The sequence below is a fragment of the Phaenicophaeus curvirostris genome, chromosome 26 (assembly GCF_032191515.1).
Source record: "Phaenicophaeus curvirostris isolate KB17595 chromosome 26, BPBGC_Pcur_1.0, whole genome shotgun sequence".
Lineage (NCBI taxonomy): Eukaryota > Metazoa > Chordata > Aves > Cuculiformes > Cuculidae > Phaenicophaeus > Phaenicophaeus curvirostris.
The window spans coordinates 2,973,478-2,992,859 of record NC_091417.1 but is presented as its reverse complement, the minus strand read 5'-3'; the positions used below and the strand labels follow the sequence as shown (position 1 = coordinate 2,992,859).

At 61.6% G+C, this 19,382-nt stretch overlaps 1 protein-coding gene across 3 annotated transcripts in view; it reads left to right on the top strand.

The window, feature by feature from the left end:
• The first annotated feature begins 3,309 nt into the window (after positions 1-3,309).
• Positions 3,310-19,382, top strand: part of ARHGAP23 (Rho GTPase activating protein 23) — a 44,300-nt gene continuing 28,227 nt past the window's right edge. The window contains exon 1 of one of the 3 annotated variants that reach the window (XM_069877220.1): positions 3,310-3,370. In XM_069877220.1, the coding sequence (XP_069733321.1) occupies positions 3,362-3,370 (9 nt within the window). In that variant the 5' untranslated portion in view covers positions 3,310-3,361. Of the gene's footprint in view, positions 3,371-5,911; positions 6,012-11,346; positions 11,487-19,382 lie in introns of those variants that run through there. The other 2 variants (XM_069877219.1, XM_069877218.1) reach the window with 2 other exon arrangements.

Genomic DNA, 19,382 nt, shown 5'->3' with positions numbered 1-19,382 from the left:
GGATTTGGGGGGTATTTTCTTTTGTAAGCAGTCAGGGAGGGCTGATTTCTGTGTTTGTAACTCATTTCTATTGTCATTTTGAGTGATTGGGGGCTTTTTCTTGGTTGGGGAGGAGGGAGGTGGGGTGGGAAGAGAAGAGGGGGTTTGAAATAAAAGCATTGGAAATTGGTTTATGTGCTGTGTGGTGTCTTGAGGCGGAGCTGTGGATCCCTAAGAGCTTGGGGTGTGAGGGGGAGAGGGATGTTTTGTTCCCCCCCATTTCTAGCATCCCTGGAGAGGGGTGGGGACCCCAGGGATGGATGGGGAGGAGTGGGACCCGAGCAAAGGTTGGGGACCCCAGAGATGGATGGGGATCTGAGGACTGGATGGGGATCCGAGGGATGGATGGAGATCCGAGGGATGGATGGGGGAGGGATGGGGACCCAAGGGAAGGATGGGGATCCGAGGGAGGGATTGAGATGCGAGGGATAGAAGGTTGGGGAGGGGTGGGGATACAAGAGATGGATGAGGAGGGATGGAGGTGCAAGGGCTGGATGGGGACCTAAGGGATGGATGGTCAGGGAGGGGTGGGGATGCAAGGGATGGATGGGGAGGTGATGGGGATGCAAGGGATGGACGAGGAGGGATGGGGATGCAAGGGATGGATGAGGACCTAAGGGATGGATGGTCAGGGAGGGGTGGGGATGCAAGGGATGGATGGGGAGGTGATGGGGATGCAAGGGATGGACGAGGAGGGATGGGGATGCAAGGGATGGATGAGGACCTAAGGGATGGAAGGGCGTGCTAGGGAGGGATGGGGAGCCAAGGGATGGGGATGCCCGGGTCCAGCTCCTGCTCCCCAACCCCATCTCGTCCTCCTCCCCAGCTGCCGGAGCCGCGTGCAGCACTTTCCACCCTGCGCTGAGAGCTTTGAACACCCCTGACTTTGGCAGATCAAAGGCTGCCGAGCGACAGAATGGGGCTGAGGCAGGCGGCACGCAGCCCGCTGGGGGCGGCTGGGAGGCTGCATCCTCTCCTCATCCTCCTCTTCTTCCTCCATCGCTTGGCGAGGGGCTGTTGGGGACCAGGGGAGCCTTTTTCCTCCAGCCCCAGGGTGCTGGGCTTCGCTCAGCACCTGCAGGGCTGCATCCCATCACCCGTTGTCTCCATCCCTGGGTGTGGGGGAGCTGGGGGGCAGCAAGGGGGGTCTTGGGGTGCAGTGAGGTGGGAAACCCTTGTTCCTAAGCTCCTGGCCCAGGGCGGGTGCAGGCTTTGCCCCGCTCTCTGCCCCAGTGCCCCCGTCACGGCCGTGGTCCCCGGGGCGCGGGGACAATGGCCCCATTGATGGCACCAGACGGGCTCTCCAGGCGAGATGCGACATCTGGGGCCTCCTGACGGATGGTTTCGTGGCTGAGCCAAGCGCGGGGGCTGCAGCCCAGATGCCACCAAGATGCCACCAGCATCTCCTCCGTCCAGCGGGCGCGATGCTCGGGGCAGGGAGTGGCGAGGCTTTGGGGTTCCCCTGGGTGGGGGCTGCACCCCACGACCCCCCTCGGTGTCTCCCCAAGGCTGTGGGACTGGAACACCCCTCCCTGTGCCCCCCAACACCCCATAAAGCCGCTTTGTCCGGCCGCCCCCGAGCCGCCCTGGCAGAGCCCCAACATGGCTGCGGCGCAGAGATTATTTTTAACATCTCATTAGCATCAGAAAGCAGCAAAATTTCACTGCTGGAGTTGGGGGGGGGGGGAGCCCCCAGACAAAAGCTGCTTTCTTCCCACTCGCCTCCCACCCACCTCTTTGGGACCTGCTGCTGTGTGAGACCCCCACCCCTCGAGGCCCTCGGGTGCTGCTGCTGCATGGGATCCCTGCCCAACCCCAGCCCCGAGGGGTCCCGAGGACTATGGGGGGTGTCGGGTACCAGCTCAGAGCTGAAGCGTTTTGAAGGGATGGGGTGGGTGGTCCTCACCCTCGCTCATCCCAGTGCTCTGGGGCAGCTGTGGAGCCACGTGGGGAAACTGAGGCACAGCACTGGGCTATGGAAGAGAAACTGAGGCACGGTACAGAGCCACGCAGGAGAAGCCGAGGCAGAGCGTGGGGCTGTGCCCAGGAATCCGATGCCAGGCACAGGGCTGGATGCTCCTGGCCGAGGTCGCAGGGCGCTGGCAGAGCCCCAGCGGGTCACCGAGCCACGCCGGGCCTGGCACCAGCACTGCCTGCGAGCTAATATTTACCCAGGCTGGAGGACTTGGCCATCGCTCTGGGAAATGCTGCGGGCAGCCTAGGGGCTGGGAACGCTTCTCGCCCAGCAAGGGAACCCCTGCCACACGCCCGCTGCCCCGGTGCTACCCCAAGCCTGGGCACAGACACCAGCACCGCAGCCCCGGGGGCTTGGATGCCCCTCCGGGAGAAGGGAGAGGGGTGAGAGGAGGAATGGGGAAGGAGGGAGGGATGGAGGGGAGGTAGAAGAGAAGGGATGGACAGACAGATGAATGGGGAGAGGTTGGGGGACAGGGGATGGATGGATGGATGGATGGATGGATGGATGGATGGATGGATGGATGGATGGATGGAAGGAGGGTTGGATGAATGGATGGATGGATAGAGGATGAGTAGATGTTGAGGAGCAAGGAAGGGTGAATGGGGTGGATGGAAGGATGGGAGGAGGAAAGAAGGATGGGTGGATGGATGGATGGATGGAGGACAGACAGAAGGTGTGTGAATGGGCAGGAGAAAGGGAGGATGAATGGGGTGGATGGAAGGGTGGAGGAAGGAAAGAAGGATGGATGGATGGATGGATGGATGGATGGATGGATGGATGGATGGAAGGAAGGAAGGAAGGAAGGAAGGAAGGAAGGAAGGATGGACAGAGGGTGTGTGAATAGGCAGGAGAAAGGGAGGATGAACGGAGTGGGTAGAAAGATGGAGGAAGGATGGATGGATGGGTGGATGGATGGTTGGATGGATGGATGGATGGGTGGATGGATGGATGGAAGGATGGATGGATGGAAGGACGGACAGAGGGTGCATGAATGGGCAGGAAAAGGGGGGATGAATGAAATGGATAGAACGATGGAGAAAGGATGGATGGATGGAAGGATGGATGGATGGATGGAAGGATGGAGGCTGGAGGGGGCTGGATGGGAGGCTGCAGGGTGAGGAGGGGTGGAAGGATGGATGGAGGGGAGGTCGGAGGATGAGGAGCGGCAGGGGGCTGTGTGGCAGGTGGGAGGCGGGGGTCGGGCCGGGGGGCCGGGCGGCTCCCCCCCCGCCGCTGACGCGGCTCCCGGGATGCGCCGGGCGTGGGCGGCGGCAGCAGCGCCCGCTCCGCTCCGCTCGGGCTCCGACACCGGCTCATGGCCCCTGGCCGGCCCCGAACGGCCCCATGGAGCAGGTAGGAGCCGCCGGGACCGGGCGGGGTCGGCTGGGATGGGATGGGAAGGGATGGAACGGGATGGGATGGGAAGGGAAGGGATGGATCGGGTCCTGCAGCCGCGGCGCCGTTTCGTGGTCCCGAAGCCGGTGGAATCCTCTCCTCCGGACCCCCGCTTACCGCCCCCCGGGACCCCGCCTGCTGTGGGGGACCCAGCCGGACACCCCCGTGCCCCCCACCTGCTGCTCCGGAACCCCGCTTTGCTTCCCCGGGTCTCCACCCATCTCCCCCGGTTCTGCCCTGGCATCATTCTGATGATGCCTTCGCTCCCCACCTGCTACATCCACGTCATGCACCTGTTTCCCCAGCATCATTTGCAGCCCACCCCAGCATCACCTGCATCCCACCCCAGCACAACCTTCCTGGGGTCCCCAGCATCACCTGCATCCCATCCAAGCATCACCTGCATCCCACCCCAGCACAACCTTCCTGGGGTCCCCAGCATCATCTGCATCCCATCCAAGCATCACCTGCATCCCACCCCAGCACAACCTTCCTGGGGTCCCCAGCATCACCTGCATCCAGACCTGCATCACCCGCATCCTGCTCCAGCATCACCCACCTGGAACCCCCAGGATCACCTGCATCCCTCCCCAGCATCACCCGCATCCCACCCCAGCATCACCCGCCTGGGACCCCCAGGATCACCCACTTGCTTTAGCCAGGACCCCCCACCCCACGCCTACTGCTGCCCCTGGGGCTTTCGGGTCCCTCATCCCACAGGGAGGGGACGTGTAGCTGGGAAGGGACGGTCCCTGCTCTGCCACAGGTTTCTGTCGCAGCCCGAGGTGTGTCTCGCTCCGTTTGCTGCGGGTGGCGTGATGTGGGGAAAGGATTTTTGGCTCCGGGAAGGGTCTGGAGCTGCTGTGGGGTGTGGGAAGAGCTTGGTGGGGCTTGGATGAGGTTGGACTCGATGATCCAGTGGGTCCTTTCCAACCTACTGATTCTATGATTCTATGAGGCTGTTGCTGTCGGTCTTTCCCCTGTTGCCCCGTCCTGTTATTCACCAGCCAACGCCTCCCGAAGCCGCTGTGCCCAGGCTGGGCTGCAATGTCCCTCCCTGGTGCCCACCGGAGCCACCGGGGCTCTGGGTCTCCCCACACAAGCTCGATTTCTTGGGGTGAGGGGTTTATTCCCCAGGCGAGGGGTCCAGCTCCTGCCCCCTCTTCGGCCCTTGGACTTTGCCTCGTGTTTTCCCCACCTGCCCCGTCCCTCGGGCTCAGCCTGGATCTGGGCGCAGGGTTTGGTGCCTCCCAGAGGGGCAGGAGGGGCTGGGGGTGCTCTGGGGACCAGGGCAGAGCCATCACCCTGGGCATCTCACGTCCCCAGCACGCGGCGAGGCTTCGCTTCACGTTGGGGACCGCGTGCTTGTGAAACCCTCCAGCCTGGGGCAGGGCTGATATGGGAGAGGGGCACGGGGCAAGGTGTGGGGTGGGAGAGGAGGTACGATGCAGTATGTGGGGTGGGAGAGGGGGTACAAGGCAATGTCTGGGGTGTGAGGGGGGTACGATGCAATTTGTGGGGTGGGAGAGGGGGCATGAGGCGATATGTGGGGTGGGAGAGGGGATACGAGGTGATGTGTGGGGTGGGAGAGGGGGTACGAGGTGATCTGTGGGGTGGGAGAGGGGGTATGAGGCAGTATGTGGGGTGGGAGAGGGGGTACGAGGTGACGTGTGGGGTGGGAGAGGGGGTACGAGGCGATGTGTGGGGTGGGAGAGGGGGTACGAGGTGATGTGTGGGGTGGGAGAGGGGGTACGAGGCGATGTGTGGGGTGGGAGAGGGGGTACGATGCAATGTGTGGGGTGAGAGAGGGGGCATGAGGTGACGTGTGGGGTGGGAGAGGGGGTACGAGGTGATGTGTGGGGTGGGAGATGGGGCACGAGGCGATATGTGGGGTGGGAGAGGGGGTACAAGGCAATGTGTGGGGTGGGAGAGGGGGTACGAGGCAGTGTGTGGGGTGGGAGAGGGGGTACGAGGCAGTGTGTGGGGTGGGAGAGGGGGTACAAGGCGATGTGTGGGGTGGAAGAGGCGGCACGATGCGACGTGTGGGATTGCTCGTAGCGTGGGCGAGCACGCGCCAGCGCCTGTGCCATTTCCCCTGGACCCCCAGGACCCATCGCGCATCCTCCCCCCCCGGAGCGATTCAAGCCCAGGTGGGGTCTGCACGTGCTGCGCTTCCATCCCACATCCCCTCGCTGCATCCCCCGGGGCGGCCGGCATCGTCCCGGGGAGCCGCGGGCACGGGTCCCTCTTGGCACCCCAAGCCGCCTGCCCGGTGTGGCTCGGGGTTTGCTGCACAGATCCCCCCTCGCACACATCCAGCTGCAATGCAGAGGAGCTCCCGAGCGGATTCCGCGCTCCTTCCCCGCCGCCCTCATTGGCGGCGACGCCTTCGGAGGAGCCGTGGATAATTTTAGGCCGTGAGCGGCAGCGGGTTGGCATGTGCCCGCCAGCGCCCGGGCAGGATCCGGCTGCGGGAGCAGCCGCCCTCGCCTCCTCCTCTCCGGCCGCGATGGCTTGCGACGGCTGAGGCTACGCAGAGCGAGGGGTCCCCCCCGATTCCCAGCAGGATTTCAGCCCCTCCCTGATGTGGGATGAGCACGTGAGTCCCCGCCAGCCCCCCGCGTCCCCCCCTCGCCGCGCTGCCCTGCTTTGCTCTGCCTCGCATCCCACACCCCATGGCAGATCCCATGGCAGATCCCATGGCAGATCCCATCCCAGCTCCCATCTCCTGGGATCTGGCTCTTGTTTATCTCCGAGCCCCCTGGCAGGCGGGGGAAGGAGAGCTTGGGGGCCGTAACCCTTTCGTCTCGCCGCCGCCAGCTCAAAATGGCTTCGCGCCACGCCTTGACGAGAGGAGCTCGTGGTCAAGCGGGCCAGGAGGGTGCTGAGCGCCTGGTGCCACCCGTCTCATGGATATTGGGGTCTGCGTGGGTCCCCGTCACCATCGCCGCGTGTCCCTGCCACCCACCCCGCTGCCGCGAGCAGGGCACGATCCCGCTCTGGCCTCTGCCGCGGTGCCCTATCCCGACGCTGCTGCCTCGCCAGCCCCAGCTCCAGCTCCTTCTTTTTGCTTTTCTTGCTTTGAATCGGTAGGATTAGGTTCAAACCCTTCGCCCAAGCAGGATTCCTCTCTCGCTCCCTTTGTCTGCGGCGCGGAAGCGGCTCGGCGGGGAGCGGCAGCCTGGGCAGGCGGGGGGCTCGCGCCCCCCCAGCGCCGCTTCTCCAGCTGCTGGGATTTGGCTTGGAGAGGGATTGAGGTGGGATGGATCTGCTCGGCTAAAGCAGGCAGCGAGGCTTGGGGCCGGGGGTGGCGGGGGGGAGCGGCTGCCTTGGCAGAGCGAGAGCCAGGGCGGTGATTTTTTGGGTGGATGGTTATGGAATGGGGTGTGGGGAGAGCGGCGACGGCACCTGCGGGCACGGGGACGCCCTGCTGGGGTGGGGTGTGCCATCCCACCCCATCCCACCCCATCCCACCCCGTCCCATTCCATCCCATCCCATCCCATCCCATCCCATCCCATCCCATCCCATCCCATCCCATCCCATCCCTTATGAGGAGCGGCTGAGAGAGTTGGGGTTGTTCAGCCTGGAGAAGAGGAGGCTGCAGGGAGACCTTAGAGCAGCTCCTAGGACTGAAAGGGGCTCCAGGAAAGCTGGGGAGGGGCTCTGGATCAGGGAGGGCAGGGATAGGAGGAGGGGGAATGATTTTCAGCTGAAAGAGGGGAGATTGAGATGAGATCTTGGGAAGAAATGTTTTTCTGTGAGGGTGGGGAGCCCCTGGCCCAGGTTGCCCAGAGCAGGGGTGGCTGCCCCATCCCTGGAGGGGTTCAAGGCCAGGTTGGATGGGGCTTGGAGCCCCTGGTCCAGTGAGAGGTGTCCCTGCCTGTGGCAGCGGTGGAACTGGATGGGGTTCATTGGGTCTTCCCTTAGTGCCAGACCCAGCTGGAGGGGACATTTCCCGGAGGGTCTCTGTGGAGAGAGGCTGTGGTGGGGCTGGATGAGCTGCATCCACAGCCGGGAAGGGCAAGGGCAGCCATCCAGGGCATCCCGGTGGGATCCAGAGCTGCTTTGCTCCACCGTGGGCTGGGGATGGATGGACCCACCACAGGGCCTGCGGTGCTGAGCGTGGGTGGAGAGCGGCTGGAGACGGGGCTGCGGTCGTCTGGCTCTTGCAGGGAGGAAACATCTCGTCACTCACATCCGACCGTTTGTTCCCTCCAGCTGCTGGGACAGTTCCCAAGGCTGGGGGAGAGGACAGGGGTGGTGGCAGCACTCTGGTGGGTCCCCTCAGGCACTGGCGAGTCCAGAGAAGAGCAACGAAGCTGGGGAAGGGGCTGGAGAACAAGAGGAGCAGCTGAGAGAGCTGGGGGTGTTTAGGCTGGAGAAGAGGAGGCTGAGGGGAGACCTCATTGCTCTCTGCAACTCCCTGAGAGGAGGTTGTGGAGAGGAGGGAGCTGGGCTCTTCTCCCAAGGGCCAGGGGACAGGACGAGAGGGAATGGCCTCAAGCTCCACCAGGGGAGGTTCAGGCTGGACATTAGGAAAAAAATTTTTATGGAAAGGGTGATTGGTCCCTGGCAGAGGCTGCCCAGGGAGGGGGTTGAGTCACCTTCCCTGGAGGGGTTTAAGGGATGGGTGGACGAGGTGCTGAGGGACATGGGTTAGTGATTGATGGGAATGGTTGGACTCGATGATCCAGTGGGTCTCTTCCAACCTGGTGATTCTATGATTCTATGAAACTCATCTCCCCAGGGACATGGTAGATTCTTCTACACTGCACAATTTTAAGGCTGAACTTGAGTGGGTGAACCTGAAACGGTTGGACTAGATGATTCCTAAGGTCCCTTCCAACTTGGCATTCGATGATTCTCTTTCCAGGGCACAAATTCCATCATCCCACCTCCCTGTTTCTGTGGGTGCTGTACCCAGGGGTGGCTGTGTCAGCATCCTGGGGTGCCCGACTGTACCATCCAACCATAGGAATGGTTGGACTCGATGATCTGGTGGGTCTCTTCCAACCTGGTTATTCTATGATTCTATGATCCACCGTGGCTTATGTGGTGTTCAGAGGGTGAGTGGCTCTGCAGGAGCTGCCGGCCAACCAGGATCTTCCCAGGAGCAGGATCCGACCATGCTGCCTCTCCCCAGACCGGAGTTCCCAGCCCTCCTGTGGTGGTGGGTGACAACTGGGTTGTTGACTTTTCCTGGTGGTGCTGAGGTTTCTCCAGGCGCCCAGAGGAAGTCGTTGTTGACACAGACTTTCTTAATTGTGTCATGGAAAACTTGCGCTGGGCGGCTGGGGCTGCACGGTTGCCGGCATCCCTGGGGCGAACGGGGCAGCATCGGCACTGGAGAGCATCATAGAATCATAGAATCACCAGGTTGGAAGAGACCCACCGGGTCATCGAGTCCAGCCATTCCCATCAATCACTAAACCATGTCCCTCAGCACCTTGTCCACCCATCCCTTAAACCCCTCCAGGGAAGGGGACTCAACCCCCTCCCTGGGCAGCCTCTGCCACTTCCCAATGACCCTTTCCGTGAAATATTTTTTCCTAATGTTCAGCCTAAAAATCTTGGGTGCAGGCAAGGGAATGGCTGCTCAGGAGGGGCTCAGTGAGAGGGTGGGTGCCAGCACTATCCTGGGTGCAAGGGCGTCGTGTGGATGTGCTGGACCACGAGCCTGGGCTGCACCGCTGGTTGTGTGTCCCCAGCCTGTCCCCACCTCTCACCCCTTTGCCCCATGCATGGAGCCCTGTTCCCACTGGGGACCAGGGTGAGGTCAGTGATGCCCACTGGAGGTGGAGAAACCATCTCGGAGTGTTATGATGGGTGATCATCATGCTGTGCCCTGGCCTGAGCCCCTTTGGGTTCAATCTCCTCCTTCCCTTGGGTTCAGCTCCCACTTTGGGTTCAACCTCCTCTTCCCTTGGGTTCAGCCTCCTCTTCCCTTGGGTTCAGCCTCCTCTTCTCTTGGGTTCAGTCTCCTCCTTCCCTTCATGTTCAGCTCCCGCTTTGGGTTCAGCCTCCTCTTCCCTTTGTGTTCAGCCTCCCCCTTCCCTTTGGGTTCATCACCCCCACCTTGAGCTCAGCCCCAACCCTTTGGGTTCATCACCTCCAGCTTGAGCTCAGCCCAAACCCTTTGGGTTCATCACCTCCAGCTTGAGCTCAGCCCAAACCCTTTGAAGTTTGGCCCTGTTGTCCCCCAGCTGCAGACCCGGTGCTGCCAGGGCCGTCCGTCTGTCCTCCGCACCCTGCGTCCGTGCATCCCCGCAGGCTGTGGCCGTCATTCCTCCCTGGTTTCCTGCACCTCTCCCCTCTTTCCCGTCACGTGTAGCTCCATTTCCCCTCCGCCGTTGCCCCCTGCCACCCCAGGGCCAGCGCTGGGTCCCGGCCGTGTCCGCCCTGTGCCGTGTCCGTTGGTCCAACCCGCAGTGACTCAGGGCACCAAAGCGCCTCTGAGGTGCCATTTGCACCCCGAGACTCAGGTGTGGGAGTTAATTTACTCGGTGGCTGCTTAATGACGGCTTTGGGATGCTCTTCTGCAGCCCAAGAGGTCTGAGCTCTGTCCGCCAGGCCAGGCTCTGTCCGTCTGTCCTGCTGTTTCCCGTCTTCGCTGTTTCCTTTCCCCGTGGGTCTGTGTCAACCTTTGTCCCCCTGTTTCCGCCCCCGTGTCTGCCTGTGCCAGTCCCTGTCGGTCCTGTCGCCCTGTCCTGGTGTTTCCTGTCCGTGTGTCTTTCCGCACTCCACGCGCGTTCCCTGGCCTCAGCCTCCTCCTGCCAGTGCCCGTCCGGCTGTCCCTATCCCACTGTCCTGCGGTCCCTTTGTCCTTCTGCACCCATCTTGGTCAATTCTGCTCCTGGTCCATGTCCGTCTGTCCTGGCTAACCCTGTCCCTTGGTGTCCCATCCCTCTGCTGGTTCCTGGATGTCTCTTGCCTCATCCCAGTCCCTGAGTGTCTCCTGTCCATCCCTTTCCTGGTCCCTGGATGTCCCTTGCTTGGTCCTAGTTCCTGGGTGTCCCATCCGTATCCCAGGTCCTGGTCCCTGGGTGTCCCCTACCCATCCCTGGGAGTCCCATCCCTATCCCTGTCTCCATCCCTGGGTGTCTCCTCCCTATCCCGATCCCTGGATGTCCCCTGCCAGCTCCTGATCCCTGGGCATCCCATCCCTGTCCCCATCCCTGGCTGTCTCATCCCCGTCCCTGGATGTCCCGTGCCTGGTCCCGGTTCCTGGGTGTCGCCTGCCCATCCCGGTCCCCGGGGGATCCTGCCTGTTCCCGTTCTGCTCCCGGTCCCTCCCGCCGGGGCGGTCCCAGTGTGATCCCTGTCCCGGTCCTGGTCCCAGTCCTATCCCAGTGCCAGGGCTGTCTCTATCCCGGTCCTATCCCGGTCCCTGTCCCGGTTCCTATCCCGGTGCCGAGGCTGTCCCTATCCCGGTCCGATCCCATCCCGGTGCCAGGGCGGTCCCGGTCCCTATCCCGGTCCCATCCCGGTCCCTGTCCCTATTTTATCCCGGTCCCATCCCGGTCCCTGTCCTATCCCGGTCCCTTCCCGGTTCCAGGGCTGACCCGGTCCCTGTCCCGGTCCTATCCCGCTCCTATCCCGGTCCCGTCCCGGTCCCATCCCGGTCCTATCCCGGTTCCATCCTGGTCCCATCCCGGTCCTGGTCCTATCCCGGTCCAATCCCGGTCCTATCCCGGTCCAGTCACGGTCCTATCCCGGTCCCATCCCGCTCCCATCCCGGTCCAGTCACGGTCCCATCCCGGTCCCATCCCGCTCCCATCCCAGTCCTATCCCATTCCCATCCCGGTCCTATCCCAGTCCATCCTGGTCCTATCCCGGTCCCATCCCGCTCCCATCCCAGTCCCGCTCCCGCTCCCATCCCGGTCCAGTCACGGTCCCATCCCGCTCCCATCCCATCCCGGTCCCTCCCCCCGCCCCTCCCGGAGGAGGCGGAGCCGCAGCGGTGTCGGAGCCCGAGGGGAGCGGAGCGGGGCCGGGCTGAGCCGAGCCGGGCAGCACCGAGCCCCGATGAATGGGATCGCCTTCTGCCTCGTCGGGATCCCGCCCGCCCCCGCGGTGAGCCGGGCTGGGGCCGCTGGGGGGGACTGGGAGCGCTGGGAGATACTGGGAGATACTGGGATGCGGGGCTGTGCGTGGTGCTGAGCTCCGGCGGCGGGGCTGGGCGATGCCTGGGATCCTCGGGGATGGGACTGGGGCAGAACCAGAGCCCTGGACCCGACGGAGAGTGTGGTACTGGGGAAACTGGGAGGTACTGGGGAGACTGGGAGGTACTGGGGGAGCAGGGACTGCGTGGTGCTGAGTTCTGGCATCAGAGCTGGGTGCTGGGTGATGCCCAGGCTCTACAAAGTCCACAGGGATGGGAGTGGGACAGAGCCAGCGCCCTGGGCTTGGGGAGCAGTAGGAAACTGGGGGGACTGGGAGATACTGGGGGAGCAGGGACTGGTGGCACAGCGGGGCAGAGGCTGTGGGTACGGGGCCGTGCGTGGTGCTGAGGTCCGGCAGCGGGGCTGGGTGTCCACTCTGCAGGGTCCACAGGGATGGGACTGGGACAGAACCAGTGCCCTGGGCTTGTAGGGTACTGGGGGGACTGGGAGATACTGGGGGAGCAGGGCCTGGGGGCTGGATGCTGGGCGATGCCTGAACTCGTCGGGGTCCACAGGGGTGGGACTGGGACAAAACCAGTGCCCTGGGCTTGTCGGGAGAGTAGGGTAGTGGGGGGACTGGGAGATACTGGGGGTGTGGGGCTGGATGCTGGGCGATGCCCAGGCTCCTCGGGGTCCACGGGGATGGGTCTGGGGGCCGGAGGGCTGCGTGCCACGGGCGATGCTGGCCACGGCCGCTCCCTGGTGCCCAGCCAGGCTGGCGTCACGGCAGGGCGGTGGTGCTGAGGCATCTGGATCCGGCCACGGAGCTGGAGGCCAGACCCTAGGGCTGGGCTTCCCTTTCTCTGGGATGAAACCCCCCAACATCCACGCGTGTTTCCGCTTCTCTTCCCCATGGGTCCATCTGCTCCATCCCTGCCCACCAGCTCTCGGCCCTGGGCAGGCAGCAAATCTCCCCAACGTCCCCGTAGCCCCTCGGGGTCACCTCCTGGCCCTACATCTGGCTCTGAGCAGCCCGCTGGCCTCAGTATTTACACCCCTGACCCACTCTGTGGATGCTTCTCCCGCGGTGCGGGCACCGGCATCGCCTGGCAGTGCCGGAGCGGAGGGCACCGGGACAATTCCCATCTCCCCTGGGTGCACCGTGGTGCCAAGGAAGCTGAGCCCGGCTAAAACCTCATTTCCTACCTATTTTGTACCGAATCGCAGTGATGTGTGGGGTGGGCACTGGGGGACGTGGGGAGTAGGGATGCCGGCTACGGTGTCGCGCTGGCACAACCAACATCGGAGCCGAGGTTGCTCCCCGAGAGCTGAATTCGGCCTCTGTTCAGCAGTTCCTGGTTATTTGAACTCGGCTTCCCCAGCCCGGCCATGGGGCTAATAAGCAGCCTCAAAGGATTAATTGGGGTGTGCGAAATGGTTCAGATATGAGGAGTGCTGCTCCTCGCAAGCGGCTGAGCATTAATCATGGTTTCTCTTCAGATTCCTCCCTGCTTACTCCGTCCCGCTGAGCGCTGGCAGTCGGGCTTTTGGGGCGGGGAGCTTCGAATCTCCTCAAATCTGCTCTCGTGCTGCTTTTTTTGGATGAAACGTGCCCTCCTGGAGGGGCAGCACCCGCAGCATGGAGGCTTTTGGGGGTACCCGCCTCTGTCCCCTGCTTGCTGGGTGACTTCGGGGAGTTATTTAACCACCTCCCTGCGCGTCCGAGCTGGCTGGTGGGGAGGAAGGCGCTTTGCAATCCTCCCATGAGGTTTTTTTATGCTGCATAAGCAGAAATCCCGCCCATGGGCTGCATGGCAGGGGCTGTTCCCCAATGTCCCTGAGCCCTCGGCCGCTGCCTCGTCCCTATTTATGGAACGCTGTTTGGCAAACTCAGTTTCCTAATGCCTTTTTTTTTTTTTTTTGGCTTCTTTCTTCTTTATTTCTTTCCGAACCCTGAACTTGAAAGACAGGAAAAGCCTGTGCTCGGGGCTCCTGCTGCAATCCTGCCTTGCAAGCGCGAAACCTGGCACCAGCGCCGGGGCGGGCAGCGCGATGCCGTGCTGGGGGCTCGCTGGCCAAGTCAGAGGGGTTTTTTGGGTCCTTGGTTGCGTGGAGGGCTCTGACCTCGCTGCTGGTGCTCTTTTAACCTTGATGTGGAGCACACGCTGCATGTCTCGCACCCGTCTTCCGCGCCAAGGGGGGAACCGATGGGTGGTGAGGAGCGTCCTGAACACCCCTGGGGCTGGCAGCGCTGCCTGGGTGCCATCAGCGGCAGCATTGAAAGCCAAAGAACCACTGCTGGGCGTTATTTAGGGTTTGAGGACCATGGTTTGATGTTGCAAGGCAGGGGATGAAGCTAGGGAAGGGGTTGGAGAACAGATTCTAGGTTGTTTAGTCTGGAGAAGAGGAGGCTGAGGGGAGACCTCGTCGCTCTCTGCGGCTCCCAGAAAGGAGGTCGTGGTGAGGTGGGTGCTTCTTCCAACTAACAAGTGATAGAATGAGAGGAATTGGCCTCAAGTTGCACCAGGGGAGGTTTAGATTGGATATTGGGAAAAATATAGAGTGGTGAAGCCCTGGCAGAGGCTGCCCAGGGCAGTGGTGGCATCTCCATCCCTGGAGAGGTTCAAAGAACATGCAGACGTGGCACTTTGGGACATGGTTTAGTTGGTGTGGTGAGGTTAGGCTGGTGATCTTTGAGGTCTTTTCCAACCTTAATGAGTCTGTGATCCTATGGTTGCTGAGAGCTCTCGGTTCGGGGTTGGAGCGTGGGGGCTGCGTGCCTGGGTACCAGGAGCACTCAGAGCCAGTTTCTGGGGCTTCTCCCTGGTTTGTGTGGAGCTCCTCGCTGGCAGAAAGCACAGAGGGATGGGGGGGGGTTCTCTTGGGAAGCCATCGAGCCCCAGGGATGGCTTTTAATTCTCATTAAAGGGAAAAAAAAAGATTAGGTTTCAAGTCGGTGCCGTCCCATTAATAAACCAAGTTCGTCTTCAGCGGGCAGCAAGACCTGATTTAAAAAGGAATGGAGATAGATGACCTATTTTAAGCTCTCAAGTTGGAAACTATCGACCTGGCTGCCTCTAGGCCGCGAGCGGCGGGGCCGGCTGCGCGAGCTGTGCCGCCTGCTCCCAAAAACCCATCCAGCTTTCCTGGAGCCGGCCGGCTTAGGATGCCCCAGGTTGCAAACCACGGTGGCTGCTTTAAACCTGCCGCCAACCTCCTGGCCACGTCCCAAACGGCTCCGGCACTGGCTCAGAGCGCGCTGACTCCTTTTCCGTGGCTGCTTCTCCCCCAGGATTTCATTAAGTCCTCCTTAATTGCCTTCTCGGGCCGTGCCGCAGCCAGCACACCTCAGCCGACGTGGCTGCGTGTCGCAAGACCCACGGCGTCGCGGTCCAGCGCGTCGGTGGGAACCGGCCACGCGCTCAAGGGTTTGGTCCTCACCACGCGAAGCCCTTGGGGTCTCCAGAGCTTGGAGTGGGTTGATTCGCCAGGGTGGGAGGATGCTGGGGTGGGTGGGATGAATCGTAGAATCATAGAATCACCAGGTTGGAAAAGACCCACCGGATCATTGAGTCCAACCATTCCTATCAAAGGATGCTGGGATGAGTCCTCTTCCCAAGCTGTGCTGGAGAAATGGCTCCGTGCGGCTCCAGCAAGCGAGCCTGGGGAAATGGGAGCTGGAGGGCAAAGCTGGGCTCTCTGCAAGGAAATGGGGTGGAAACCCAGGATGAGAGTCATCACAAAGCGGCCAGAAGGAAACACCGATGGCTGTGGTGATCGATCCTGCTCTGCCCTGGGATCCATGGGAACCCCGAGCCTGTGCTTGCAAGTGCTTCGCTTTCTGGAGACCCCGTTGCAGCAGGAGGGAGCTGGAGCTGTGGTGGGTGTCAGAAACGTATCAGAAACGGCGTGACCAGCAGGTCCAGGGAGGTTATTTTCCCTCTGTACTTGGCACTGGTGAGACCGCTCCTCAAATCCTGGGGTCAGTTGTGGGCCCCTCCCCACAAGAAGGATGTTGAGGCTCTGGAGCGAGTCCAGAGAAGAGCAACGAAGCTGGGGAAGGGGGCTGGAGAACAAGAGGAGCGTCTGAGAGAGCTGGGGGTGTTTAGCCTGGAGAAGAGGAGGCTGAGGGGAGACCTCATTGCTCTCTCCAACTCCCTGAAAGGAGGTTGTGGAGAGGAGGGAGCTGGGCTCTTCTCCCAAGGGACAGGGGACAGGACGAGAGGGAATGGCCTCAAGCTCCACCAGGGGAGGTTCAGGCTGGACATTAGGGAAAAAAAATTTCATGGCAAAGGTGATTGGTCCCTGGCAGAGGCTGCCCAGGGAGGGGGTTGAGTCCCCTTCCCTGGAGGGGTTTAAGGGACGGGTGGACGAGGTGCTGAGGGACATGGTTTAGTGATTGATGGGAATGGTTGGACTCGATGATCCGATAGGTCTCTTCCAACCTGGTGATTCTATGATCCTATGGGTGGTGCTGAGCCCCCAGGAGGGAGTGGATTCATGCTGGGACCCCAGAACCCATCCCCTGTGGCGCAGTTCCCCCGTGCTTGGAAGATCAGCAAATCCTGGGTCTCTGCCTTCAAATATCCCCTATTGGCAGCACCCCCAGAGCCGTGGCCGCGCACCCCTGGGTGCAGGCGTGGGGGTACCCGCAGCGGCCGTGCCCGCCCCCCCGCCCCCAGCCACCCTGACACAACAGTGGGTCCCTTGATGGGGCTGAGCGCGTGGGGCAGCCCTGGGGCGGGTGGCTCTTGGGGGGGACAATCGCACCATTGTGGCACATAGTGGGTTCTTTCTGTGCCGTGTGAGGCGGGGGGCGGGTGCGGTGCCAGCGCTTGCGGGGTGGGGTGGTCCTCGCCGGGGCTGGCGGTGACTGGTGTGGCAGCAGCGGCGAGATCATAGAATCATAGAATCACCAGGTTGGAAGAGACCCACTGGATCATCAAGTCCAACCATTCCCATCAATCACTAACCCATGTCCCTCAGCGCCTCATCCACCCGTCCCTTAAACCCCTCCAGGGAAGGGGACTCAACCCCCTCCCTGGGCAGATCCATCCAGCGAGGGATGCAGGATTTGGACCTTGTCCTGTGCATCCCGAGCATCACCCACCCATGTGCTCCCTTCAAAGCCTTTGAGCTGGTCCTTATCCATGGGTAGCAGCCCAGGGAGGTGCAAGGGGGTCCCCCCACACCTACAAAGGTGTCTCCCCCATCTACAAGGGTGCACAGCCACAGTCCCCACCCTGGGCCCCTGGCCTTGGGTAGGGCAGGGGCTGGAAGGAGCGGGCAGCCTCCCCCTGACCTCCCCGGGTAGGTTTTTCCGCCGTGGAGAAGTGGGAGCAGAGCGCAAGGTGCCTCTCGGAGCCGCCGGAGGAAATGGCTCATTGTTAGCCCTGCAGAAAAAAAAAAAGAGAGACCCACAAAAATTGTAATAATGAGGCCAGCTTCTATTTGAGGGTTTCCATGGGAAAAACAGGAAACGGAATCCTGTTACTTTTCTAGGGCTCGCTGCCGATAACGCCGGGTTTAGGACAGGGCAGAGAAGGAGGAGGAGGAGGAGGAAGCGGGGATGAAGCCAGCCCTTGTCCCCCTTGCTCTGAGGCTTGGTGGGCTGGGAGATAAAACTCCTCCTCGGTGTCTCTGGGTCGGTGTTTATGGGTCGGTGTTTCCCAGCCTCGCTGGAGAGCGGGCATGAGGTCCATTGGGCACCTTCATGCTGGGCTCAGACCTGCTGTGGCTTTGCTGCGTGTCCCTGTCCCCTCCTTGGAGCCACCTTTGCGCTGGAACCATGTGTTGAGGATGATCCGTGTGGACTGGGGAACCACGGGACCTCGAGTGGAGGGCACAGAGTGGGCTGGTGCGGGGGATGCAGCACACGTTGTGGATGTTTGAATTGTCCTGTGCAGGGACAGGAGTTGGAAGGGATCCACAAGGATCGTCCTGAGTCCAACTCAAGACATTTGATGGTTCTAAGAGGCTGTGGAGATGGTGGCACCATTGGTGCCATAAGGAGCTGCTGCGTTAAAGGGGAATGCAGCATCCCCCAACCTGCCTCCAGCTGGCTGAGCCGCTTTGGGATGCAGCCCTGGGAAGCCACGAGCATCCCCCAGACCTGGGGGTCTATGCCCTGCAGGTGCCTGTGTTCTGGGGCTGGAGGGGCTGCCCTGGTGCTGGGATAGAGCTGGAGCTGCATCCTTCTCCAATGTCGTGATACGGGGCCGTGAGTAGAGGCCGTGAGCAGGCTCCACGTTTATGTGTTGGCATCGATGCGGTGGCATCAGCCTGCGTCGTGGCTACGATGTGGGATAATCCTGCTCCAGGAGCTTGACCAGGGATGCCAGAAGGGATGAGGAATGGCTGAGAGAGCTGGGGGTGTTTAGCCTGGAGAAGAGGAGGCTGAGGGGAGACCTCATTGCTCTCTCCAACTCCCTGAAAGGAGGTTGTGGAGAGGAGGGAGCTGGGCTCTTCTCCCAAGGGACAGGGGACAGGACGAGAGGGAATGGCCTCAAGCTCCACCAGGGGAGGTTTAGGCTGAACGTTAGGAAAAAATATTTCACATAGAGGGTGATTGGGCAGTGGCAGAGGCTGCCCAGGGAGGGGGTTGAGTCCCCTTCCCTGGAGGGGTTTAAGGGACGGGTGGACGAGGTGCTGAGGGACATGGGTTAGTGGTTGATAGGAATGGTTGGACTCGATGACCCGGTGGGTCTCTTCCAACCTGGTGATTCTATGATTCTATGATTCTAAATGGTGGGGATCAGCACAGCCAGAGCTGTGTGGCTAGAGAGATGCCGTGCACACCAAGGTGAGGAGAGGAAAGGGCTCGAGGCTCTCTGCATCCCCAAATCTCTCTCAATGTGGCACTAAGGACTGGTTGGGCCAGCTGGAGCTCTTTGAAGCTGCCACGTTGGGACACAGCAGGAACAAGAGCCCCTTGGAGCCAGGACCGGCATTCCCAGCGCAGAGGCTGCCAGGATGGAGCTCAGTTTGGTCACGATGCAGGCAGGAGGGGACGGAGCCCAGGCTGATGACGGGGCTGCGAAGAGAAGCTGTCAAGATAAAAGTTGGCGTTGGGAAGGAACAAGGCGATTTCCTTCCCCGAGTTAACACCCAAACCGGAGCGGGAGGAATGTCAGGGAGCCAGTTTGCGGCTCCACTGGTCTCCTCACCACTCTGCTTCTCTTTGGCGCTTGGCTCAGTGTCACCCGGGCAGTGTCAACCCACACTTGGGGTGATGGGGCTGTAGGTGAGGGACCCCATCTGGGAAGCAGCCTCTGTACTCGGCACTGGGGAGACCAAACCTCAAATCCTGGGGTCAGTTCTGGGCCCCTCACCACAAGAAGGATGTTGAGGCTCTGGAGCGAGTCCAGAGAAGAGCAACGGAGCTGGGGAAGGGGCTGGAGAACAAGAGGAGCGTCTGAGAGAGCTGGGGGTGTTTAGCCTGGAGAAGAGGAGGCTGAGGGGAGACCTCATTGCTCTCTGCAACTCCCTCAGAGGAGGTTGTGGAGAGGAGGGAGCTGGGCTCTTCTCCCAAGGGCCAGGGGACAGGACGAGAGGGAATGGCCTCAAGCTGCACCAGGGGAAGTTTAGGAATGAAAATTAGGAAAAAATTTTTCATGGAAAGGGTGATTGGTCCCTGGCAGAGGCTGCCCAGGGAGGTGGTTGATTCACCTTCCCTGGAGGGGTTTAAGGGACGGGTGGATGAGGTGCTGAGGGACATGGGTTAGTGATTGATGGGAATGGTTGGACTCGATGATCTGGTGGGTCTTTTCCAACCTCGTGATTCTGTGATTCTATGATTCTATGCTGTGCAGTGGGGTTTGGCAGCAGGTCAAGCTGTGCCCTTGGCAGTGCCCATCTCACTGTATGG